General features: G+C 38.1%; 1 protein-coding gene across 1 annotated transcript; it reads left to right on the top strand.

Annotated features, from left to right (window-relative positions):
- The first annotated feature begins 1,719 nt into the window (after positions 1 to 1,719).
- Positions 1,720 to 27,610, top strand: LOC119795922 (interleukin-1 receptor-like 1). Its single transcript, XM_038304164.1, has 11 exons — positions 1,720 to 1,783; positions 3,641 to 3,875; positions 5,696 to 5,879; positions 9,864 to 10,014; positions 18,980 to 19,045; positions 19,476 to 19,602; positions 19,906 to 20,054; positions 20,295 to 20,423; positions 22,147 to 22,311; positions 26,900 to 27,036; positions 27,323 to 27,610. Exons 1-11 carry the CDS (start codon positions 1,720 to 1,722, stop codon positions 27,569 to 27,571), a joined length of 1,656 nt encoding a protein of 551 aa, XP_038160092.1. The 3' UTR covers positions 27,572 to 27,610.
- Positions 27,611 to 27,938: the final 328 nt, after the last annotated feature.

Below are 27,938 nucleotides of genomic sequence, written 5' to 3' on the forward strand. Positions count from 1 at the left end.
TCAGTTTTTCCTTTCTTGTTCTTCTTCCATTGCAGTGTGCATATAATCTAAATGGCATGTAGTTATAGAGTTCCAAAGCGCTTTACACTACATTCATTCACCCATTCACGCGCACACTCACACACTGATGGTGGCAAGCTACATTGGGCTCACTGACAGAAGCAGGGCTGCCGTACACTGGCGCCACCGGGCCCTCTGACCACCATCAGTAGACAATGCAGGTGTCTTGCCCAAGGACACAACGACACTGAAAGTCACTTGAACCGTCAACCCTTCGATTTCAGGGCAAACTCCTACATCCAACGCCACTGTCGCCCCACAACTCCCTGCATAATTATAATAAAGCAATTTATATGCATAAAACAAGCAGAACACTATGACGATAGCCGTACTGCTCTTTTTGGTATCAAGACAATTATTCTTATTGCAACATTGCCAGACAGGACACTGTTAAAAAAATAAATAATACTTCTTCCAGCTCACAAGAGATGATACTAAACTTTCTTTGATTTCTACCAAAAGGAATCCCTAAATTATATCCAGATAAAATATTTCATTAAATTCTGTTTATTTTAGTTAAAGATAAAGAGCCCGATAAAAAGCTACATAGATCTTTGAATATTTCTCTCTCATTGTTCTCTTTTTCCATCTATTTAAATATGATGTAAATATTTCTTTGTATTATGATATTGACATATTTTAGTAAGAATACTCATTCAATTTAGGTCTGGATTGCCATGGCATTACAAGGCAATTATGTAAGTTCTCTCTGTATTTGTTTATATCAAAATCCTGTGAATTTAAATCTACTTTGACCCCTGAGCAGTGGTAACTTTGGGGCAAATTCTCAGAAATGAAGCCAAAATTGCCAAAGTAGAAATATGAATGTTTTTATTTGCTTTTTTGGAGCAATGAAGATTTTATTGATCTGTGTGTAATGCATCATTCATAGTAGATCAGGAAGTGTTTGCTTTATGATGGAAACCTTGTATGTCGAAAACCATTCCTTTATTGTACATTTTGTTAGCTTGTCTGTCTGCTAGATTAACCAATATGATTTCACAAATTTTCTAAGACACTTTTTTATAAAGTAGAGCATTAATTCATAAAAAAGTTTTTTTTTTTTTATATTTGTACTACATTAATAGTTGGTTGTTGGCCCATTTAGTTATAAAAAGAAAAGCACTTGTTGGCACATTTACTGTTTTTTTGCATACTTCTCAGGGAACTTAGTAAGTTTTTCATAACTTTTAAAAATCTTAATGACATTCACATAAAATCCCACAAGATTAAAAGTGCAAGAATATAAGAAATCACCAGCAAAATTTTAAAAAGGAATAGACACAGTACTGCCCATTAATGGATTAACACTGTAGTAACCCCCAAAAATTGTAGCTGAGCTTCTTTACGGCATAATTTCTGGGTTTACTTTATTGACTGCTGCAAAGAAAAAGAACATAGAGGATTTTCTTCAAGCCCCTTGGTTTGTGAAGCTTTTCTGATACTGTTTCCGGAAAAGGATTTTGTAACTATCCAGATTACAATCTTCTGCTGAAACAGATCTCTGGTTTTCCTGTGTCACTGCTCTGTTAGAAAAAGATCCTGAAAGACAAAAGAAATTTTAGAACATTTAAACTGCTTGTGTGAAAAGCAGACGAGAATAAAAAGGACTACAAAAAAGTTTGCTTAATTTACAATATACTTTTTCTTATTTAGATAATGAAGCTCTCCTGGCTCCTCTTATCCCTCATTGTGCTGATGTCCGCACCTCAGGCGAAACCAGGTACAGTTTGCGCACATACTGTATAACAAAAATGAAATAATGTGAAAGATGACAGTTATAAGTTGGGTTATTTTTTTTGCAAGTTTGATTGCAAAAGGGGGTTAATGGTTGCATCAGAATTTTTGAAGACATTTAAATATGGCCAGTTTTAGATGGTTGATGTAAGAACAGTGATGTAATGTGACCACAACGTTTATAATTTGTGGTGAGAGTCTCAGTGGCTGATGCCAACACAAACACCAGAGAGCAAATTTAAAGGAAACACCTCAAAGTGTGATGAATTAGACTTCCTTTACAACTGAAAAAGAAAGAACATTCTGGAAATAATATATTCATACCTTTGACTACCCTCTGTTTAGACCTATAACTGCTTATCATCGTTTTACCTAATTTATTTGGCTCCTAATAAGGAAAAAGGTAAAGGATTACGTATATATATAGCACCGTTTAAAAGAAAAATGTCACAAACTGTCTTTTTAAAAGACAATCCATGAAATTAGAAAGCAGTGTTGTGATAGCCTGATAAACCAGACTAAATCTGAGATTTAATGTGTAATTTACTCTGACCCCGATGAATGAGACATCGGAAAATTGTTGATGAGAACAACCCGTTGTTTTTCAAATAGGGATGCACGATATTTGGATTTTGGCCGATATCCGATATGCCGATATTTTAAAACTCATGTAGCCGATAACCAATACTCATACCGATGTTAAAGCTGGACAAAAATAAGTTGTCATTGAAAATAGCAGTTTTGTTAGCCATTTCTGACATCCATATACTCAAATATATTTTCATATGCTGATATCAAATTGATTTTTAAAAACGTGGTATCGATCTATTTTACTTTCATCGTTCTGTTACAAACTCTCATGATATTTTGCAAATTCTTGTGAGATTTTGTCAGTAAAATAGATCGATACCGCGTCAATATATCAACATATAAAAATATGGCAAAATTTCGTGAATTTTCGGGGGATTTCGTAGCATAACAATGACATATAGCAATATTTCATTAGTAAAAGAAATTGATATGGTGTTTTTAAATGGCAATATATCAGCATATGAAGATATTGTGATATTTTAATGTATCAATATTTTTTCCCTCATCTTTAGAAGTTTTTAAGTCTGTAAAAAAGAAGTTTTTGAGGAAGAAGAAGTAGTATTTTTTTTTTTTTTTTTTTTTAGACTTTAGAAACTCAGAAGCTGATCAAATATCGGGTTAAATATCGGTGGGGTGGCCGATGTCCGGTATTCAGTTTTAAGGCCGATACAGGCCGATACCGATAGGGGGCCGATAATATCGTGCATCCCTACTTTCAAACCATGTCTGTTCCTATTGGCCAACGCTCTGAACAATGAGTGCAACTGACTGTGACGTAGTAAGCGCGACAGAAAGGTGCTGGGGGAGTGTAAACAAACAGCCTGTCGGTAAAACGGCGAATACGTCCTTCTTAAAAATGAATGAGCGTAGAGCCTCTTCATTCTCACGTTTCAACGAAAACCCCAAGTTTAATCCTTCCTAAACTGATTCCAAAGCGGAGTCAAACAAGAACTGTTAAATAGTTGTTGCCATCTTCCTTGTTGTGCTTTCTCCAACATCGTGCAGCTTTGTCATCATGCCCTCAAATCCCCGCCCGCTTTGATTCCAAAAATTCAAAACACATCTCCATATTGTGATTGGCCCGCCAGTGCTGGGGCTTGGGGCATTGATGGAGGCTAGACCACTCGCAGACAACAATGATTTTGTCCGCTAGTTTACTAGGCTAGTGTTGTGATACATTTTTATTAACTCTATCTAGATGTTTTGAACACTGTTTTTAATATATTACAATTTTCTCCCTCATTTTCAAAAGCATCAGATTCTTCGTGCATTCACAATGACAAGGAATTTTTTAAACTCATTGAAGGTGAATCATTTTACTTTGAAATTGAGGACCCTAACCTGCCTGATGAAAATATTACTTGGTACAAAGATGGGCCGGAGATACAGAATATTACCACAGAAGAGACACACAGGATACATTACCATGGTGGAGCGCTCTTATTCTTAAACATCAGTGCTATTGATTCTGGTAATTATGCTGCAAGGTAAGAATGTTAATCTTACTCACTATTCAGGTCGTTTATTTTATTGTTATTTATGTGTCATGAAAACCCATTTTAAGTAAAAATCACTATATTTATTGTATTCCTTACAATCTCTACTCCATCACAATAAAGAACGATAACTCTACCTCGATGTCTTCCTTGGTTCTTCTCCAATTCTTCTAAAAATATTTTAATATACTATTCCAAAGTATATTCTAATATAAAATGCAACCACAATAAATCAGTGGAGAAATTAACTGACATATGTTGTGCTATTTAAAGTATATCTGAAACAAATGCATGAAGGCCAAACTACTGTATATTGATCAACAAAGTTACTGGTCTTAAAATGCAACACGTTAACATTATGGTTGGTTTTGATAGGATTGAACTAAAAATACAATAACTGCTGTTAACTTATAAGTACGAACATTTCTTTCAGCCTTTTCTACGTCTACTTTGGACTACAGTGATCCATGATTTGATTAAGGAGAGAGGAATATCAACATTGGCAAGTCAGAAGGAGATTAGAAATACTTTAAATACATACAAAACTCTATACTTTTAAACCCTGTTAAATTATTCTTTGATACTTTACCTGGACCCAAATTAACATAATTTCATTTTGTATTTACATCATATATAATTTGCATTATTATTACATCCCACCTTGTGTGTGTGGGGTCAGTAAAACCTCTTATTTTTGCAAAACAGAGGGGAATTGGCATTGTCTGACTTTCAGCTGAGACGGACCACATGCCAGTGCTTTGGAGAAGGGAGGGCTCACAGCAGCCTATTCTACTGGCTGTATACAGTCATCTTTTCTAAAGTGCGATCAGGGCTTGTGGCCAAAGTCTTCAAAAACACAGAGTGGGAACTTGATTGATGTGTTGTGTTTTAATAAAAATCTAAACAGTGTCAGACTAATGTCTGCAGTTTTCCTGACAGCAGCACACCACAGTTTAACATCTGGAGGCAGGAGCTGGGGTGGGTGGGTGGTCTGTCTGTCTGTCTGTCTGTCTGTCTTTCTTTCTTTCTTTCCTTTTGTCTTTGTCTGACAGACAGACAGACATACCCTATATATGTCTATCTTGCTTGCATCCAGCTTGCAAAGGGGGTCACTATACAGAGACTAATGCCTTTTTAGGAAATGGAGTAAAAAAAACTTTTGGGCACCATAGGACTAATAGTTTTGCTTCTGTCAGCCTAGAGGGAGCAGAAACCCTAACAGTGATAGTTTGGGATCCTCTTGCTTACACATCAAAGGAAGTAAGAAATCATTTCAAATACCTGCAGCTTGTTTTTTCACAAGTGAGGAGACAGTGCAAAAGCTGTTTCCAGTCAACTGGCTGGCAATTAGCAGAAGATGATTGATGTTTGCATCATTTGTGCTTTTTTTTAATTTATATTCTATGATGAGAAGTTCTGTTTGTTTGTAACCATAGATTTTAAAAATGTCAATATACCTTAAAAAGTAGTTATGGGACAAATGCTAGATATTATGTTATGTAACCTACACTCTTTCACCTTTGTTTAGATTAATTGTTTTAAAACATCACAACTGATCTGTGTAGAGGACTTACTGTATATCACAGAACCTTTAAAAAAAATTTTTGTTATTTTGCCATTTATTTATTTCTAAGCTATAAAATAATTGTCTTTTAAAAGACCAAGATCAGATTATGTACAATTATTGTGATGTTTGACCTACAATTATCATGGGATGTTTATTTTGTTGTTTCATTAGTCGTAGCTAAAACAATGTTTTTCTTATTTTAAATTTGAGATCAGATTATCTATATCTATAATCTTTCCTACAGAGAAATTACCCCCTCAGATAAATGTGTCTACCACCATGTAAAAATTGAAGTCTACAGTAAAAACAGTCGAGAGAAGGTCACCTATGGAAGTATTAAAAACTCTGACCAGAACAAGTTAATTGAATGTCCAGATCCCGTTGATTACATTTGCATGACGTTTAATGGAAACTTCACTTGGTTAAAGGTACAGACAACTGTGATTTAAGGTTTTTCTGGTTTGCTTGCAAGGGAAGTGTACTTATTAATTTTATCATTAGTGTAAATATTATAAGAGCTATGAAGCTGGATCAGTCTCAATTTTCACAAATACACATATGTGATTCATACATGCACAGGACAAGATCCACACATACAGAGAACGATTCACACAAGCACAAAAAAATCATCCACACATATACAATACAAGATCCACACACGCACAGAGGTATTCACACAAGCACAAAAAAATCCACACACACACAATACAAGATCCACACACGCACAGAGGTATTCACACAAGCACAAAAAAATCCACACACACACAATACAAGATCCACACACGTACAAAGGTATTCACACAAGCACAAAATAATCCACACACACACAGTACAAGATCCACACACGCACAGCATGATTCACACAAGCACACAAGATTATCACATGTACAGAACAAGATTCACCAAAGTATTTCTGGTCCATTAACAATATAAATTAAATTACAAATTACCAGTGGTCTTTAAACTTCACTGCATTTGTGTGCTAATTTTCGAGACTGCCCTGACATGCCTGGATACACAAATGCATTTTTTGTAAGCAGGGATGGTTTGCCACCAATCACGAAGCTCCCTTGTATAAGCCAATCACAAGAAAGTACTCCACCTGGGATGACCCCCAGATCACACATCCTCCATATCTGCCCCGCTCTGTCCCGCTCACGTATGTTTTGTGGAGCATTTGCGCACTCATTTTAATAAATTAGAGTGTATCACATCCACAGCTACTCCTCTGAACGTCATCGTCCACATATGTCTTCTCCTTCCTTCACCATCAAAATAAGAAGCCGAACTGCTCCCTCTCCCAAGAACATCTCAAGTCTCCGCTAAGTGCCGAGCGTATTCCACCCGTCCCTTGGGCCCATGGTCGGATCCACTTTTGGGTGGCTGGCTGACGGCGGAGCCCACGGACTCCTCCCTGCAGCTCCTGGGGGCTGGGGAATTACCTCTGGGCCATCTCTCCTCCTCCCTTGGTGGGGGTTGGATTTTCCTGGATTGGCTCACCTCGGTGCTCAGGCGCATCTTTGGCTCTTCACAACCACCATTGAGCATTTTTTCTTTGGCTAAACTTTAGACAAACAACTATAGGTGCTTGGTTCCAGGTCAGACATGGGCAATGTGGAGTCAACAAGTCATCTGCATGTCATGTATTTAATCTACCCAGCCAATTAACCAGGTGAGTCCAATCTGCACAGGTTAATTCACGGTGAAGATTGGACTCACCTGCTTCAGTGGCTGGGTAGAACAAATACATGACATGGAGATGACTTGTTGACTCCACATTGCCCATGTTTGTTCCAGGTACTTAGAGATTCACTTCCATACAGAAAGCACATATTATTATCTTCAGCCACCACAGTATAGATGTCAGATTAAATAATATAACACCTAGAGTTGCAAAACACTACTCGAACGTGTGGATGACCTTGAAAACCACTCCCATAGAGCAAACCTGAGGATCCTGAATGTCCCAGAGGACAGCGAGAAGGGCCAGCAAACTGTTATGTTTGTATCCGACCTGCTAATGCACGCAATGGGCAGAGAGATTCTTGAAAATCCCCCGGAGTTGGAGTGGGCTCATCGTTCTCCTGGCCAAAGACCTAGAGAAGGGCAGCCACCTCGTCTCTTTGTGGTGTGCTTCCTTCGCCTACAGGAGAAAGAAAAGGCTATGCGGTGGTCCCGGATGCACGAAATGGAGTTTTAAAGGTTCCAAGCTGAGGATCTATCCGGATCTGTCTGCGGGCCTGGCGAAGAAACTCGCAGCATTTATAAACGGCTAACAGCTCTTCTATGAGAAGACCATAAAGTTCAGTTTGCTATATCCAGCACGTCTTCGGGTTCAGTTCGAGGATGAGACGCACGTCTTCCACTCAACAAAAGCTGCAAAGGAGTTCTATGATCGGTAGGTTTCCGTTCCAATGGCCTGATTCAGACTCAAGCAGACCGGTCTTGAAACAAGATAATACTTTTTCTTCTTTCACAGATCTGGCTTACAAACACTCTATTCCTAAATCCATTTTTTTCCGATATCTTGAGATCCGCCACTTTATTCAAACGTATAACCCACTGGTCCCTCAACTACCTGAGGATTCAAACGTGGATGTTATACTAAAGATCCCCAAAACTTCAAAGGGCAAAATTTCAAATTTATATATCTCAATTATGTCATTTACTTGCGTGTCAACAGACAACATCAAGACAAAATGGGAAGAGGATTTAGCGACAGTCATTTCAGAAGAATTAAGCCTGGCGTATACTGTGCAATTTTCGGGGCAATTTTCCAGTTGTGCGAGAATCTTTCGATCGGCCCGACTTTCAGCCTGATCGTAAGTCGTGTATTGTACAGGGGGTTACGAGCAGCGATCAGCCTCTCACGACCACCTCCTGATCAGAACTCGTAAGCTCAAACATGTTTGATTTTCTCCCGACCGTTGTGGGCAAAACGGTCAGTGCACATGCGCAAAGAACGATTCTTCTTTTTATTCTTCCTCCCACTGCAGTAGCCACGTTTGCTCAGCCATGTCTTTTATTCATGTCTATAGTGACCTTGATATCCATCTTCTATTTGTTTGACTTTAGGATAGAGAGCTTCAGAGCAGCTCCATCTCACTGCAGAGCTGAGTCCGAAGTGGTTTTTAGTCGTACAGTGTGAGCAGGTAGATCGCATCAGAGCGTCGGGCCGAACATAAATCTTGAGCTGTGAACTCACACTGTACGACTAAACCCTGCGATTTAGTCTTCAGTATGAGCATGCTGGGTGCAACGATTGAAAAAAAATCGCACAGTGTACGCCCAGATTTAGAGCTCTAAACTTGTGAATGGAACTACGTCTTGTGTACATCTCAATCTGATTCAATTTAAAATTCTGCACCACACTCACTATAGAAAAGTCAGACTTGCTAAAATATACCCTGAAACAGATGGGACGTGTGATCGCTGTAGAGCCACCAATGCAGACCTAGCTCATATGTTCTGGCCGTGCTCTAAGCTGGGAGTCTTTTGGAAATCAATGTTTACATTTTGAATGCTGCGTTTGGCCTACATCTAAAACCTAGTCCTTTAATGGCTATTTTTGGGGGTGCTGCTGCAATACCTTGCAAGGAAAATGTTATTGCTTTTGCAACTCTGATTGCTCGGAGAATACTGTTAGAATGGAAATCCCAGCTACCACCTAAGGCCTCAATGGCGCTTTCCGATATGATGATGTTCCTACAAATTGAAAAAGTTAAATATTTTCTAAAAGGATTTTTTTTTCTTTATTTTCTTTGCAGGAACAAGGGTAGTAGGGATTGGACGGGGTTTATTAAAATATATGAAATGCTGTGTAGTTCTTGTTATATTGTACACTGTCGTCAAAGGAATAGTAATTATAATTACAATCTGAATGGCATTGTACATCTGTTTTAACAATGAAAATATAAATTTTTGCTCCAGAAACAGTTCAGTCACTGTAAGAAATACAATATAAAATAATATAGATGTAAACAAACAAAGAAATCAGCAAAAAAAAGAAAAATGTGTATCCGCACATGGGGACAGTCTCAACAATCCACACACAAATGCAGTTTAAAGACCACTGTTATTTTGTAATTTAATTTATAATTGTTTATGGACCAGAACTACTTTGGTGAATTTTGTTCTTTTCATGTGTGGATCTTGTGTGCTTGCAAGAATCGTGTTGTGCGTGTGTGGATCTTGTATTGTGTGTGTAGATTTCCTTGTGCTTGTGTGAAACGTTCCATGTATGTCTGGATCTGATCTTCTCCTATGCGTGTATGAATCACATATTTGTATTTGTGAAAATTGAGACCGATCTAGCTCCATAAAGAGCAGACAGTTTGTAAAATGTAAATAGAAGTTTATTCTATTTGAATAATTCACCAAACTTTCTGACATCCATCTCTTTTGTGATGCAGGGCAACAATCTGCTACCTGGTCATCATGAAAACAAATTGTGGATCGAAAATGCAGGAAAAAAAGATGAGGATATCTACACCTGCGTATGTACCTGGATACACAATCAAAAGATGTACAAAAACTCAGGTTCCAGGAAGCTTATTGTTCTAGGTGAGCATCTTTAGAAACAATAATGTGCATATACTTAATGATTATTTTTTATTTCGACATAGATAGAAGCGTCTTCCCTTTTTATGTTACTCTGTTACACTTAATGAAACTTATCAGACAAAGATTAACATAGTGTATGAGTGGATTTCCGGGTGGACATGTAGGGAGTGGACACACGAAGGCTCATTCCCTGTTACCCTCCCTTTGGAACGACATTTTCTGCACAAACTTTGACACGATTTTAGCTATTAAAGTTGGTGTGAAATTTGTCTCCGTAATGAACTTGTTGAAACACGCAAAGTCAGTTAACGTACAAACTCCAGTAACATGTGCAGTGGGCAAGCTAGCATCCTTTGCAGCTAGCAACCTTCCCAGTGGGGGATCCTGTGCCATGGACCAACTGGTGGCTGAATTCACTAAATAGCGAACATAATTCAAGAAGGATGTTTCCACCATTTCTCAAGACGCCATTAGACCAATACAACCTTCACCGGACTCACTACAAACAACAGTGACCTCATTCCAGAGCTGTCTCAGCGCCGTTGAGTCAGTGGCAGGTGATAACTTCAAGCAGCTAACAGCAGCCGAGTCTACCATCAAAACGCTCCATAGCCAGAACCAGTTTTTATTGAACCTCAAGAACCACTCACTGATATTATATCCCGCCACACGTTTCTGCTCTGCGTCTCCAGATTCCGACAGAACGAAGCAGCGCTGCGTAGGGCCAGGAATCATGAGCTCAAATACCGGTGCGCTGCTTTAAGGGTCTATTAGGATGTCAACGCAACGCTCGCTAAAAAGAGAGCTGTGATTCACGGTGTCATGCAAGCCCTGTATCAGAAGAACAACTGCGATTGATGTGCGGAGACGTGTTCACCTTTGGCTTGCCTGATGAAGCTCAGAAGTTTTATGATTGCAGATTCTGTAACTCAGAATTGGACTGTGTGTCACGGTTTGGACTAGGCTTGTCCCGATCCGATCCACGTATCGGATCGGACGCCGATATTGGTAAAAAAATGCTTATCGGCAAAGCATGTAAAAATGCCGATCCAGACTGCCGATCCAGTTTTTAAAAAAAATTCCGGTCCGTATTTTCCAGTTTCGCCGATTGAAACAATCCATTCCACTATTTTGCGCCAGTGTTCCCCGAATCCGGTCCGTATTTTCCAGAACACCGTCAAAACACCCCCAGGTCTTTTTGGGTCTGTCTCCCGGCCTAACCATTAAAACAGGTGCATTGGAAGATAGCGGGGAAAATGTCAGCCATGTGGGATTATTTTATCCTGCACGATGTGTAGATGGAGACTAGGTCTGGAGGACATTGGGGAGTATAAGGCATTTTTGTGTAACTATTATTTGCACTGATTTTTTTTAAGCGGTGTCTTTTTTCAGGAGTAGAGTCCTGATTCTAAGTTAATAGACTATTTTCCACTCTTGTCTGTTTTGCATTTTTATTAAAACTTACAGTAATATAGCACCTTTAACTGTTTACGGTTTTACTGTTCACTGTGCAATATTAGATTGCTATTCATAATTTTGTCCAGTTTGTGTTTATCTCTTAATAAACAGGTAAGTTTGTTGTTACCAATCATTGTGTTTTATTCAATCTCACCTAATTCAGCTGGCTAGATGTTATCAAGAGTACTAAAACCCTTTTCAACATGAGTCTTACAACTAAGGCTAAATACTTTAACTTAAACTTAAATACATGCTCGGATAGGCTGGTATCGGCCAGTATCGGTATCGGATCGGAAGTCCAAAAACAATATCGGTATCGGATCGGAAGTGCAAAAACCTGGATCGGGACATCTCTAGTTTGGACTGTTCATTTCGGCAATAGTTGACCAACTGATCTCAATGATGTATAAGTTCACCTTTCTGACATGCAATGTCAACCTCCAGCACCAAGGTATGATCACTCAGTGACTTTATTGTCGGACTAATTAGAACTATGCTGAATTATATCTAAAATTCGTCCTCTATTAAAAACCCTTTTGTTTCATTTCATTATTAAGTTTATACAGGTGCTGGTCATAAAATTAGAATATCATGAAAAAGTAGATTGATTTCAGTAATTCCATTTAAAAAGTGAAACTTGTATATTATATTCATACATTACATACAAACTCATATATTTCAGATGTTTATTTTGTTTAATTTTGATGATTACAAATGACAACAAATGAAAATCTCAAATTCATCATATCAGAAAATTAGAATATTGTGAAAAGGTTCAAAATTGATGGCCCCTGGTGCCACACTCTAATCAGCTAATTAACTCAAACCACCTGCAAAAGCCTTTAAATGGTCTTTCAGTCTAGTTCTATAGGCTACACAATCATGGGGAAGACTGCTGACTTGACAGTTGTCCAAAAGACGACCATCGACACCTTGCACAAGGAGGGCAAGACACAAAAGGTCATCGCTAAAGAGGCTGGCTGTTCACAGAGCTCAGTGTCCAAGCACATTAATAGAGAGGCGAAGGGAAGGAAAAGATGTGGTCGAAAAAAGTGTACAAGCAAGAGAGATAACCGCACCCTGGAGAGGATTGTGAAACAAAACCCATTCAAAAATGTGGGGGAGATTCACAAAGAGTGGACTGCAGCTGGAGTGAGTGCTTCAAGAACCACCACACACAGACGTATGAAAGACATGGGTTTCTGCTGTCGCATTCCTTGTGTCAAGCCACTCTTGAACCACAGACAGCGTCAGAAGCGTCTTGCCTGGGCTAAAGAGAAACAGGACTGGACTGCTGGTGAGTGGTCCAAAGTCATGTTCTCTGATGAAAGTAAATTTTGCATTTCCTTTGGAAATCAAGGTCCCAGAGTCTGGAGGAAAAGAAGAGAGGCACTTCATCCACGTTGCTTGAAGTCCAGTGTAAAGTTTCCACAGTCAGTGATGGTTTGGGGTGCCATGTCATCTGCTGGTGTTGGTCCATTGTGTTTTCTGAGGTCCAGGGTCAACGCAGCCACATACCAGGAAGTTTTAGAGCACTTCATGCTTCCTGCAGCTGACCAACTTTTTGGAGATGCAGATTTCATTTTCCAACAGGACTTGGCACCTGCACACAGTGCCAAAGCTACCAGTACCTGGTTGAAGGACCATGGTATCCCTGTTCTTAATTGGCCAGCAAACTCTCCTGACCTTAACCCCATAGAAAATCTATGGGGTATTGTGAAGAAGAAGATGCAATACACCAGATCCAACAATTCAGAAGAGCTAAAAGTCACTATTAGAGCAACCTGGGCTATCATAACACCTGAGCAGTGCCACAGACTGATCGACTCCATGCCACGCCGCATTGCTGCAGTAATACAGGCCAAAGGAGGCCCAACTAAATACTGAGTGCTGTACATGCTCATACTTTTCATGTTCATACTTTTCAGTTGGCCAACATTTCTATAAATCCTTTGTTTTTATTGGTCTTCAGTAATATTCTAATTTTCTGATATGATGAATTTGAGATTTTCATTTGTTGTCATTTGTAATCATCAAAATTAAACAAAATAAACATCTGAAATATATGAGTTTGTATGTAATGTATGAATATAATATACAAGTTTCACTTTTTAAATGGAATTACTGAAATCAATCTACTTTTTCATGATATTCTAATTTTATGACCAGCACCTGTATATGTTCTTATATGCTTGCTAGTTATCCTGATGTCCAACCATAAGTTTTTTTTGTTTTCATTTTGGGATTAAGAGATTTCAATACTGCTTGTTGTAGCAAAAAAATGTGCTTCTGGAAGCTTTTTTGAAATAGTGTTTAGACTGCAGCTTGACCTCAGAGAGAGCGACAAGTATAAGCTTAGATCTAGTTTTTTTTTTTTTGGTTTGTGGGAAGGGTTGGGGAAATAGGACACCAATGTGATTTTGCAACATATACTCGTCTCTACACGCTTGAGAGATAAAACAAACCTAACTGTACACTGTAATACATCAGTTTCACTTTTATTTTTTTTCTTATCTCATATTATTTACTCTAGTTAAACATGGTGAATGGTATTGATGCAGAAGTGGATTCAATACGATTCTTTATTTGGAATGTGAGGGGTTTGAATGGGCCCGTTAAAGGAGCCAGGATATTCAATCATCTAAAGCACTTGAAATGTGATATTGCATTTCTACAGGAAACCCACCTATTGTTAAAAGATCAAGTCGGTCTTAAAAAGAGATGGGTGGGTAATATATTCTGTTCCAATCTGCTGCTCTTTCTGATCCGCACGGATGATTTGTGATGGTTTCAGGGCTCCTCTCTCAAAGGCCTGTTGTTCTAGTAAATATATATGCCCCGAATTAGAATGATGAGAAATGAATGAGTAAAATCATGTCACTAATCCCTGATTTGAATTCAAAACATTAGATTTTTGTCGGAGACTTAAACTGTGTGATGAATCCAACACTTGACCACTCCGGGTCTAAATCTTCAAATCTTTCTAAAAAGGCCAAACTATTATCAGTTTTTATGCACCAGATAGGAGGTATTGACCTCTGGCATTTTCTATTTCCACAAATTAAGTCCTTCTCTTTTTATTCTAATGTACATCACTCATATAGCTGAATAGACTTTTTTTTCATTGACCACAACCTTCTCCCCTCTGTCACAAAAGTATAATATGTATCAATAGTAGAATCAGATCATGCCCCTGTATTGCCTGATCTTGTATTCCCTCTCTATCAATTACAACAATCCCTATGGAAACTAGACAGAAACCTTTTGGCCGATGAGAGCTTTTGTTAAATGATATCCCAAAAAATAGATGACTTTATAAATTTCAACAAAAAAGATGATATCTCTCCTGTGGGAAACATTACAAGCAGTGATCAGGGGTGAGATCATAGCATACTCAGCTAAAATAAACAGAATGAAAAGAATTAAGCAAGAGGAGCTTATAAAATCAGTATTTATGGTGGATGCTCAATACTCTTTCTTTACCTTCCCCCGAGCTCTACAAGAAAAAGCTGGACCTCCAAACACAATATAATTTACTGTTGACCGAAAAAAACCCGAATGTCTCTTATTAAAATCACGGGGATATGTTTACGAGCACGGTGACAAGGCTGGACGTTTATTAGCACATCAGCTTAAGTGCCGCTCAGCCTCTCAACAAATCCCGCAAATTCGCAAAGAAGATGGCATTCTATCTCTTGACCCAGAAAAAATTAAGGACACATTTATCTCATTTTACTCAAATGTGTATACTTCAGAGATAAGAAATGATTGCTCTGACATGGAACATTTCTTCAATAACCTCCAGGCTCCTTCTGTAGCAGCAGTTCACAGGACTAAATCTGAGCTTCCTCTAAACTGTAAGGAAATCATTACTGCAATAAAAGCAATGCAGAGCGGCAAGGCACCAGGCCCAGATGGATATCCCGTAGAGTTCTTGAAAAAGTTCTGTAATAATTTATCATCAATTTTACTTGATATGTTCAACGATTCTCTGTCCCATGGGTCACTACCAGAAACATCAATTACCCTTCTACTTAAACCAGGTAAAGATAGCAAAGAATGTGGCTCATACCGACCCATTTCCATCCTAAACTGTGATTTGAAGATTTTGGCCAAAGCCCTCGCCCTACTAACCTGACAACAGCCAGATGCATGTCTCGCTCCGCCTAGCTCCGCTCACATACCTGGGAACCCGCCATAGGAATTGCCTTTACTGAAGGCTGGGCCTTATCAAAACTCCTTGCATATGATTGGATAAGCCACTTGTCTGTCATCTTTATTGACGTGCTATTTCAACCACTCACACCGAAGCTAACCCATGACGCTGTGAGAGGAGGAGCCAATTGGTAGATCAAGCTCTTGCCAAATCCGGTTGGGAGAAGGGCGAAAACATCGTTTCCACCAACAAAAGCCTTCAAAGCCGTTCTCTGATGTTCTTTTCATGAAACAATATCAGATAGATTGGACAACACAGAAGAAATAGCAGGATCAATGCTAACGCTTGCTTCCTCAATGCGAGCCGCCATTGTTGTTGGAATCTCACGGTCGCTTCTCCACTCCAGGACACACCAGCCCTGCGTCCTGATTGGACAGACCATAAATTTGGTTGGGGAAATTACTTTCGATGAGCGGGTTCCCAGATGTATGTGAGTGGAGCTAGGCGGAGCGAGACATGCATCTGGCTGTTGTCAGGTTATCGCCCTACACCTTGAAACCACAAAGCACAATGTAATATCTGCTGACTGAAGTGGTGTTATTTCAGGCCAACATTTATTCACAGCTCCTAAATGTTATCCACTTTCCTAGGTCCAGCGCAGTACCTGAAGTGGTTATAGCGCTGGACACAGAGAAAACGTTTCATCGGTTAGAATGGGGATATTTATTTGCATGTTTAAAGAAATTCGGATATGGCCCCAATTTTTTCTCGTGGATTAAACTTTTTTATACCTCTCCCAAAGTCTGTGTAATAATGAATGGTAAATGCTCACGTTACTTCCATCTGTCAAGGGGCACCCATCAGGGCTGTCCAATCAGCCCATTGTTGTTTGCCTTGACCATAGAACTCCTGTGTATTATTCTCAAAACATCACCATCAATTACTTGGATCACTGGAAGGGGAAGAGAGTATAAGGCATCTCTTTATGGTGATGATTTGCTAATGTGTGTTTCTGACCCTGTTTTATGTTGTCCTTATATTATCATACCCTGAGGAGGTTTGGAGCTCTCTATGGGTACAAACTAAACTTCAGTTAAAGTTAATGTTATCCTGTCTCTTCAAATACCGGATGGTGCTCTGCCTTTCCATTTGTCTAAACATGGCTTTAAATAGCTGGGCATCAGTATTACAAGGGATATGCAGAATCTTTACCAGGAAATCCTCTATCAGTCATTCGAGAAAGTTAGATTAGATCTGAAGAAATGGAAACTACTTCACCTGTCCTTGGCAGGGAAGTTGAACTGTATCCAAATGAAAGTACTTCCCAGGTTTCTTTACCTGTTTCATTGTATCCCACTGTATCACCCTAAGTCCTTTTTAAAGTCTATTGATAAGGCTCTAATCTCATTCAAGAAGAGGGCTAGAATAAGGTTAGAACTATTACAGAGGCCTATAAACTATGGTAGGTGGCCTCAAATGTTCAAAGAATTATGTACTGGCGCCACACTCCTAATGCAGACTAGTGCCACATTGAAGCTGTGTCTTGCATCTCCACTTGTCTCAGAGCCCTGGTCACTTCCAGCCTTCCCGTCTCTTTCTCACAATACACTAACAATCCTATAGTCATAAACACTCTCAAAATATGGGCTCAACCTAGACGGAGCTTTGAATTTAAAAACCTTGTTCATCTGGATCCCATATACAATAATCACCTTTTCCTCCCTACTAAGGTAGATTCTGAACTTAATTTCTGGCAGAGACGTGGCATTCATAATTTTGAGTACTTGTACATAAATTGTACCTTTGCAAGTTTTGAAGATGTATCACACAAACTTGGCCTCCCTTGGTGTAGCATATTTAGATATTTCCAAGTTCGCTACTTCCTTCAACACCATGATCCCAGCTTTCGATACATATCATCATCTTCTGGTCTAGATGATTTGTTAAAATCTCCATTTAATTCTAAAAGACTGGTCTCCAGAATCCATGATTGTATATCCTCTTTTAAAAACACAACACTGGCAAAGATCAGAGCAGACTGGGTGAATGAGCTTGGGGAGGACTTGGAAAAGGACACGTGGAGAATGCTTTACTAAGAGTGAACAACAGCACTTCCTGTGCCAAGCTACTAATTATACAATTTAAGGTCCGACATCCCATCCACTATTCCAAAGCAAGACTGGCTAAAATATATCCTAACAAAGATGCAAACTGTGACAGGTGTCGAAACACAATAAGAGAAAGCCATAGACACATAATTGCTTTCACAACGCTGGTTGCACGTTGAGAAATTTTATAGCCTTGGACATCAAAAGATCCACTGATGCTCAATAAAAAGAAATAATAATAAAACAAAACATAGTGCATGTGTTTCCAGGCAAACAAATCTGGTCAGTTTAGCTTGCAGTTCAAAGATTTTCACTTTCTTCATTCCCCAAAGTAGATGAGTTTTACATTGCCACTATGTCTCTCTTTCTTTTAGTCTCACAAAATATAACATTGCTGCTACAGAGTGAGCAGTCATTTTCACTGTAACGTATTTAAATTGACCTGACACGATTTTTTTAAACACCAGAGAAAATAACGGATCCAGTGTGTTTTGGCCGTTAGTGTGCTAAAGTTTGCTACACAATATGGTTACCTTCATCATTCTAATTCAGAATTTTGTCAATAAAATAGACATTTTCTTTGTTTAGATCACACCAGTCTTTTTTGTTGCTATATCATAAACACTAATTTTAAAGGTGTCAGTTTAAAGGGTAGTTCATGGCGTGGTGGTAGAGTGGATCTCTCATATTTGGAGACAGTCAGTGTATCAAGCAAGCCTCCAGATAGTTTTGACTTTTGCTGTATATCTTTCCTCCTTTCGTCTCATGTTTTCTTTCTTAAAATCATACATAGCGGTGACAAGTACCACACACTGAAAAAATAAAAAGAGCACACCACCATTCCTGTATGGCTTATATAGAAAAAATTTTATTTGACATCCTGTTTTTACCAATGCCCAGTTGTTTTTGGAGTTTATAATTATTATGTCTGGACACAGATTTACGTTGAAACTACACTTACAATCTGTTGAAAAGTAAAAAAGTAAAAAGCCATAACGTCTATTATGTGACTAAGTGGGACAAAATCAGAGCGACCAAACAAAGCCAAATTTTCGAAAACTATTTCTGGGCTAAATTAAGACTAAGTGATGCCTGGTGTTTGGGGGGCTTAAACTTAAAATAGTTGTAACTATTTCTCTCTCACTTTTGTTAATTTCTGTATGTAGCTGTACTTTCCTAATGCAACAGCACCCAGTGCATAAGGACAACACAATGAACACCCTGTACCTTTGCTTTCTTTTAGATCGACCTGTCTATCGTGATGTAGAAATCATCTCTCCAACCAGCAAGGAACAGTTGGCTAATAAAGGTAAGATAACAGCTTATACCATTAGTAAAGCTGTAGAGTACAACCTTAAAGTCAAGCCCTAGTCCTAACTTAAAGAAGCGCAGCCATGTTCTATGCGATTGTCTGAATTTATATGCCAGTATCTCACTGTGGTTACACAGGGAGTTTTTTATGTTTTTTTTTTCAGGATAGGTTACTAAATAAAACCTTCATAACCCGAACACCTCTCAGAATATAGCACAAACAGGGCAGTGGTTGTAGATGCCTTTCTCTGTCCTCATCCGTCTCTTTTTACGAAAACTATTCAAGCATTTGTGTTCAATATTTTATTCCTTCACTCATGCATGAATACATATATATTTTTGCTCAGTACAAATAAAATATTGTAATAAATCTTACGCTTTGAATGAAAGATGCATTGTCATATAGTTAACCTTTATGTGTTAAACAGGCATTAGCATTAAGCTGAACTGTACAGTTTATTGCGGGATTAATGCACAACGGGAATGCAAAGCCAGCTGGTACATTAATAATGAACAAGTAAACCAGATGGATGGATACAATGAAGCCACCAAATTGTAAGTTTTCACAACATGGAAACTGTAACTTCTTTGGTGAACAAAACATCATAAAATAACCTTTTTTGTGAAGGTAACCAGGACATTATTAGAATTTAATATGAAAATGTGATATAAAACTAGAATAAAGATTTCTATTAATGCCAAAATGGGCATTTAAGTTGATTCTATAACAAGGCACTCTAGTCTCTGTATCATGTTGCATGTTAAATTAAGGAGTTAAGATGGAACTGTTTTCTTTGTTTACTTACCATTGATGTTTTCTTAACTTTTAAATGAAGCAAAGATTACTTTGTTTTTTAGAGAAATCAAGTATCCTTCGAACAACACCTTCTACACTGCAATCCTGACCATCAAACAGGTTTCAGCAGAAGATTTTAAGCACAAGTTTATGTGTAAAGGCTCTGGATTTTATTCCGCAAATAATACAACTGTAACCCTCAAGCAGAGAGGTTAGTGTGGTAATGCCTTCCTCTTGGTTTTCTCCAACTTTTCAACTTTTCTTGCATGTTATCTGACTCATCTCACTGGAGATATTGATCGTTCCACTATGTTAATATTGCTGTAGGAGGTATTCTGATGACTCAGCATTGGAAATCATTTGCTAAAGTATACAACTAATCGCAATTCTAAGAGTGTTTTTGTAGAATTTGTTATGATTATTGTTCAAACCTTTTTTTTCTCTCTTTCAGAGTCATGCATCCCCCTCATCATAACAGGAATATGTGTGTTTTTGATTGGTGTGTCTGCTGCTGCAGTGGTGAAATATTTTGCCATTGATCTGGCTCTGTTGTTCAGGCCCTACTTATCACCAAGTAGAGGTAATAATGGTACAACATGTTAATTATGTCAACTAAGAGGAAATTAAGGTATTCATGTTTGGTTTACCATCAAATAAAAGGCAATGCTCTTAATAAATTAGCTGAAATGAAATCACACAGCAGTATTTTGTTACATGTAGCTGACCAATCTTAAATATCATTCAGGGCCTTTTGGCACAGATTGTATGGCAGCCTCATTTCTGTCAGTCTGACAGTCTACCAGACTTGGTAGTTAGTTTCACAGGAGCGAGCCTGATAACTAAAATATTTGCCTCCCATTCTACTTTTACATCAAGATCAATATCTTCTGATGAATTTTCATATTAGCAGGGGTAGAATATTGCAATATGTTATGATATTGAAACATTGTTATAATATTGTATTGTTATTCAAGGTTTATGTTTTAGCTTTTATTGAAAAAATAACCCAACTGATTATTTTTCATGTATTGTTCATGCCGTTACATTTCTTGCATTTTAACACAGCAGGTTACTACAACTTGATCAATCAAAGTGGCTTTTCATAGGCACACTCTATGCATTGAGGAGAGGTTTTTACTGCAGGGGTGAACAGGAAGCTAAGATGCTTTTATATGATAGTGATTTGCTGAGGGGAGCTGAGACGGGTACGCGTGATGTTGCCTGGCTGAGGAGCTGTAATCTGAGCGGATGTTATGGGTGACTTCAACACTGATTAAGAGGAGAGATGATGGTGCAGAGCCACTGATTCAGATACGGGGTTCCTAAATAAAAGCCATTGTCAAAGTTAAGGCTAAATGTGCCCATGATCTGCTCATGTGTGGGAACAAAGACTTTACATACATATGACGGTTATTAGCAGCTCTTCTCACTTCTCACATTTTCTTTACTGACATCAGCAATGACTGTGATGATTGCTGTGTAGTATTTTTATAGCTTTGGGGGTGAGGGTGTCAGAGTTAGAGTACCAGCTTCAGAGTGTTAAACATCCAGGAGTTAAAAAAGACCCACTAGTTAGCAGTCTGGAATCACCCAGAACAGGAACACATCCACATAATGGTCCTGAAACAGGTCTTGAACAGTCACTGGATGACGCAGAATGCATAGTCCTAAAGACAACAGATAAGTATCTGATAGGAAACCAAATAAAACAAAGGAAGTCTATAAGAGCAAGACGCCTGCTCCGCTCCATTGTTTCAATGATGTTGTTTTCCAAAAGGCCTACTTAAGAGTTACATGCCACAGCATTTACTCACTAGCTTGTCTCCGGCTGAAACATATTACCTACTACTGTACTTTTCCAGCTGAAGACTAAAGTGTTTTGCTGTTTAGTCCAAATGCTGGGTTGTTTTTTTTGTTTGTTTTTTGTCTAGGATGGATGGTAAGTATTATTGAAAAATGGTAAAAGATGTTTACAAGCCTCACAAATCAAGACTTACAAAGTGATGAGTTACCAGCATTTAGGTTGCAGGATTATATTAGAAATATTTCAGTTCTTCTCTAATATTAGTCTAAAATTATACGTTTTTTCTCAAAAACACCAATACAAACTTTGAAGAGCCCATCTTTTGATCAATTAAGGGGAAAATATTCACTTTATATTTTTCACAGCTGTAGTTAAGCTATTTGTCAGCTACAGTCCTATCATGCAAAGGTAAAATAGATTCCTTACATCTGATATTACCTTTAAGTTACTCCTTGCTGTATGGGAACATCTTAAAGGTGTTTGTGTTTGTGTGTCCCAGATACCAGGATGTACGATGCTTTCGTGGTTTACCAGACACAGAGCTTAGATGAGGAGGCAGAGGAAAAACTGTCCAGTTTTGTTACAAAGATTCTGCCCTCAGTCCTTGAAGACAAGTGTGGATATAGACTCTTCATCCAGGGGAGAGACGACATACCTGGAGAAGGTATATTTATATTTAAAAAATTTAGATTATCAATTATAAATCATTAAATAAAATTAAAAGCAAATGTAGCGGTTCAAACCTTTTGTGGTGTCAGGTCTGTTTGAGTACTAGTAAATGTAATAAATCTAATTTTGAAATCAAATCAACAATTAACCAGATCACAATAAACACTGTATTATCAAAGCTTTAATTTAAAAGCTGTGTTATAAGCACTAACATTTAGACACAGTGATCCATAGGAAAAAGTGGAGACACATTTCACTCTATCTATGCAGTAATTGATTAAAAAAGCAACTCACAGTTACAAGCAACTGTTTTTTGTCCATTTACTTTTTCCCTTTAAGTAAAACACACAAGATTTAAGGAGGAAATAACTTCAAGAATCTTGACAGCAGTGGTTTATGAACAATTAAATAGGTATAAAACTTGGCTCGGTTAGAGGTGGTCAGTTTTTTATGAGTAAAAGGTAAAGGTATATGTCACTCCAAGTTATCTATGTCAGGGGTCTTCAACGATTTCCTGGCCAAGGACCCCCAAACTGATGACGAGACGGAGCAGGGACCCCCTAATTATATATAATGTGGTCCTATAGTCACTCTATTACAGATGGAGTAATGTAACTAAAGTAATCCCTCCCTGGGATTATTAAAGTATTTCTGATTCCTGGTTGATGGGACAGGTGTTGTGAATGAAACGGTGCCCAGCTGTGTGTCCATTGATCATGGGTGGTTCTAGACAAGGGCCAACGGGGGCCAGTGTCCCTGTAGATCATGTCCTGGTCCCTGTACTGAAGACGTAGTACTTTACAAATGATGTTTTACTAATTATTTATAAAACAATAAGGTGATAGCTTCAGTTGAGATAGGATCCCAGTTTTCATCTGGTAGATGTTTTTTTTTTTTTTTTTTTTTTCAAAACAAATTGCTCTAATTTTTACGGCTGAATTTATCCATTTTTCTTGAGTTCTAATTCAGATTTTATAGAAAAAGGTAATTCGAACTTAAATTAAGTCAAAAATATGTAAAATTCCTAAATTCTGAATGTATATTAACACATAGAATTTCAATTAAACCTAATTGAATATAAATGTTACTTTATGCAGCTCTTTTAATATATACCTTGCTTTTTATTTAGTTCATGCTTTTCTGTTACTCCATGAAAACACGCTGGCCCCCTGCTACTTTTGGTCTAGAACCGCCCCTGGCATTGATGACTGAAAGACATCTTCTGCCTCCATTTATCTGTTTACTACAGTGTGTTAAATTCATGTTAATGTGGATTTAAAGGCATTTCAATTAGTGGAAAAAATTGAAGGGGGGAATATAATAAATAGTTTAATCAACCAAAACTTTCGTGACCCCCATGCGGTACCTCTGTGGACCCCTTAGGGGTCACGGACCCCCTGTTGAAGACCTCTGATCTATGTCATAATTATATCTATATAACTAAACCATTTCCATGTGTGTATCTGTTAATATTATCAAGAACCATAATTGATTAAAGGTATAGTGGATGTTTTTTCCTTAAAAGAAGATAAAAAACAAGTCACTTTCTGAATAGCTGCATATGCACAAGAGCATTTTACCTACTTTTTTATTCTAATCTCATGAAAGAATCTCCCAAATACACTCTTACGTCAAGAGGCCTCCCCCTTCCTCTTGCAAACTTATTAACTGTTTGCTGCATGTGACTCTTTTCAAAGAATAAGGTGAAAACAATTGATTATAATGAATATTTGAAACCAAAACTAACTGGATACGTAAACATTAAGAAGTGTTGATTCGCAGTAAGAATACGTACAATGGCATTCAGTGAGCATGTCATAAAACGCTCTCAAGATCAACCATTAAGCATGCACAAAGTTATTTCTTAGACAGTTCCCTCCCCAGATATACTAAAAAGTATCAAAATGCTGAATTGGCTGTTGTTATGTTTCGGCCGTTATGACTTTCATCATGAAGGTCAAACCCAACAAATCGTTACATCAGTAAATCCTTGATTAAGGGTGACACAGTGGCCGGGAACATTTCTTTGAATCTGTAAAATTAAAAAAAGAGGTATGAAAAAAGAGTAATGATTTTATGGGATTCTTTATAAATAAGATTGATCTTATTAAAAATAAGGTCATTAGCACTCCTCTATCCGCGATTGGTTTGTCTCTGGAAGGTGAAGCAGCATCTGAGGTAGCCATAGAATCTGAACCGGGTTTAGACTGTTTTGATCCAGTTGAACTTTCAGAATTAGCAAAATTATTGTTTTCATCTAAGCCTTCAACTTGTATGTTAGATCCAGTTCAAACCAGGTTATTTAAGGAGGTATTCCCTTTGATCTCCTCCTCCATTTTAGATGTGATTGATCTATCTCTGTTACAGGGATATGTACCAAAGGCTTTTTAGGTTACTGTAATTAAACCTTTGCTTAAAAAAATGTCTCTTGACCCAGATGACTTGGTCAATTATAGACCTATATCCAATCTTCCTTTCTTATATAAAATTCTTGAGAAAGTAGTTGCCAAACAAGTGTGCAATCACTTACACCATAATGAACTTTTTGAAGAGCTTTAGTCTGGCTTTAGAGCTCATCATAGCACTGAAACAGCTCTGGTGAAAGTCACTAATGATATTCTCATGGCCTCAGATAATGGACTTGTATCTGTGCTCGTCCTGTTGGATCTCAGTGCTGCATTTGATACAGTTGATCATAATATTCTTTTAGAAAGACTTGAATATTTTGTAGGAATTAAAGGAACAGCACTAGACTGGTTTAAATCTTATCTATCTGATCGATTTCAGTTTGTTCACGTTAATGACAGATCTTCCACATGCTCAAAGGTTACCTTTGGAGTACCACAGGGATCAGTGCTAGGACCAATTCTCTTTACTTTATACATGCTCCCAATCGGTAGAGTTATTAGACAGCATGGGATTAATTTTCACTGTTATGCTGATGATACCCAGCTATATCTGTTTATAAATCCAGATGAAGCTAACCCATTACATAAATTGCAGGCATGTCTTGAAGACATAAAAACCTGGATGACTCTTAACTTTCTGCTTCTGAATGCAGACAAAACAGAAGTAATAGTCTTTGGACCAGAGTCTCTGAAAAAGAAACTGATTAGCCAGTCACTTCATTTGGATGGGATTAAACTGATTTCAGATAATAAAGTAAAAAATCTTGGTGTTATTTTTGATCAGGACCTGTCATTTAAATCCCATATCAAAGAGGTTTCTAGAATTTCCTTCTTTCATCTGAGGAACATTGCAAAAATTAGAAATCTCCTGTCCAGGGGTGATGCTGAGAAACTAGTCCATGCATTTGTTACTTCAAGGCTGGACTATTGTAATTCTTTACTATCAGGAAGTCCACAAACTGTAGTTAAAAGCCTTCAGCTGATCCAAAATGCTGCAGCCAGAGTTCTGATGAAAATTAAAAAGAGAGATAATATCTCTCCTATCCTGGCTTCTCTTCATTGGCTTCCTGTTAAATCCAGAATAGAATTTAAAATCCTCCTTCTCACATATAAAGCCTTAAATGGCCAAGCTTCATCTTATATCAGATATCTGGTTGTTCCTTACATTCCTAACAGAGCACTTCGCTCTCAATCTGCAGGTTTACTAGTGGTTCCTAGAATTTATAAAAAATAGAATGAGAGGCAGATCTTTTAATTATCAGGCTCCTCTCCTTTGGGACCAACTACCAGTTTCAGTCCGTGAGGCAGACCCCCCTTCTACTTTTAAGTCAAGACTTTCCATTTTGATAAAGCTTATAGTTAGAGTGGCTCAGGTAATCCTGAGCTATGTCTATATTTATGCTGCTATAGGTTTAGACTGCTGGAGGAAATAGGGACCTTCATTTCATCATTCTTTGTCTATTCTCCCACTCCGCAGAATGTGTTAGTTCAATCTCTAACGTTATGCTCTCTCTGCTTTTTCTCATAGTAGCTTTGCCTCGTCTGTTCCTGTTTGGCTGTGACGCCATCCTGGAGAGAAATATCAGCTGTGCTGCTGCCATCGACAGCCTTGTTTATAGATGTTGGAGATAGGCCTGTTTTTCAGTGTAGTCCTGTTTTTCTGCGAGTGGCTGGATGTGCTCTCTTAAACCTCTGACATGGAAGCTGGCTCAGAGTTCGTCTGCCTGGCTGTGTGTTTCCTGGACGGGGCCGCCTTTTACAGCTGCTTTTTGTATCACTGCTTCTGTCTCCTTGAACCCCAGTCGGCCTCGGCAGATGGCCGCTCACACTGAGCCTGGTTCTGCTGGAGGTTTCTTCCTGTTAAAAGGGAGTTTTTTCCTCTCCACTGTCGCTACAAGCATGCTTAGTGTGAGGGTTCGCATTTGAGTCAATGAGTCAACGCAACCAACTGGTTTTCCTTAGATAGAAAACTTTGAATCAATTTGACTGGATGGTCTGGTTAAACTGTAAAGTGCCTTGAGATGACTTGTGTTGTGAATTGGCGCTGTATAAATAAACTGAATTGAATTAAATTGAATTATGTAAATTTGAATGGTTAACATACAGGAAAAAACATCTTATGTGAGACAATTAGTCCACAGCACAAGACCTAAAATTATTTTTCTGATCAAACAGATCGTTTGAAGATGGTGGAGAGCTACATTGAACAAAGCAGGAGGTTGATTGTCATCTTAACCCCAAAATCAGGATCTGAGGTGATCAAAAATCCAGCCTCAGACCAAACCTTGGTCATTGGAGGATTCGACTGGCAGGTAGTACTCTGCGTTTAAGAGGTCATTTTGTTTAGGTTTGTTGTTTTTTTCAGTAAATCCAGTTGAAACATTTGCTTTTCTGAGCCAAATCAAAGTATCAATAAAAATAAAGCATAAAATAGCAACAGTTCTGTCAGAAGTTGTTTAAAACACAGAGCAACTATTTGACTTTCAGAGACTACTGGTCCGTTTTGCTTCCAGAGGATCTTGAAACAACAACAACAAAAATATATATGAGTAAATAAGTTTAAACCTGGTGAAGTTAATGTTAAAAATTATTTTCCAGGTTGGGCTCCACCATGCACTGGTGCAGAGGGAGATAAGTGTGATTCTTATTCAACTTGGGGAGACTGGGCCGCAAGGATACAGGCATCTTCCTCCAGGCCTGCAGCATCTTATCCGTAAGAGCGCCCCCATCAAGTGGCCAGAGAGTTCACGGAAAGCTCTTAAATGGAACTCGCACTTCTGGAAAAGAGTCCGATACATGATGCCAGCTAGACCTGCAAAAAAAATGGGTTTATCTGCTGTAATCTAAAGCTGCTGAACTTTAAAATGCGCTTCAGAAAAAAAAAAATTAAATGTCAACTTTTTATCAAATGTATAAAGATAAAAGATTTCATTTTTCAAGTCTTTCATGTGAAGTCCACATTAATTCTTCATTACACACTGCAAGCAGAAGAAAAAGGGCGTAACATATTCAATCATTTAGGTTCACTCTTTGTTGGTTGGGTTTTGATTAATTTTATTCAAATGGACCAGCGCATATTAAAGTACCATATTTTTGTAAATATATCAGATCTCACAAAATGCTCATTTCTATCCCTATGCTTGCATTTTCCTAAATATGCTGCAAATACCAAAAGTGCTGAGAAAACAAAAATTTGACTTAAAAACAAATGCAA

The sequence above is a fragment of the Cyprinodon tularosa genome, unplaced genomic scaffold (assembly GCF_016077235.1).
Source record: "Cyprinodon tularosa strain WSP-4 unplaced genomic scaffold, ASM1607723v1 ctg527, whole genome shotgun sequence".
NCBI lineage: Eukaryota > Metazoa > Chordata > Actinopteri > Cyprinodontiformes > Cyprinodontidae > Cyprinodon > Cyprinodon tularosa.

Bases quoted from the DNA above. Each gene is read 5' to 3' on its own strand.
- LOC119795922 (XM_038304164.1), top strand. From the start codon at position 1,720: ATGAAGCTCTCCTGGCTCCTCTTATCCCTCATTGTGCTGATGTCCGCA. The intron at 20,055-20,294 runs GTTAGTGTGGTA...TCTCTCTTTCAG, and splicing joins TGTAACCCTCAAGCAGAGAG to AGTCATGCATCCCCCTCATC. The intron at 27,037-27,322 runs GTAGTACTCTGC...ATTATTTTCCAG, and splicing joins TTGGAGGATTCGACTGGCAG to GTTGGGCTCCACCATGCACT.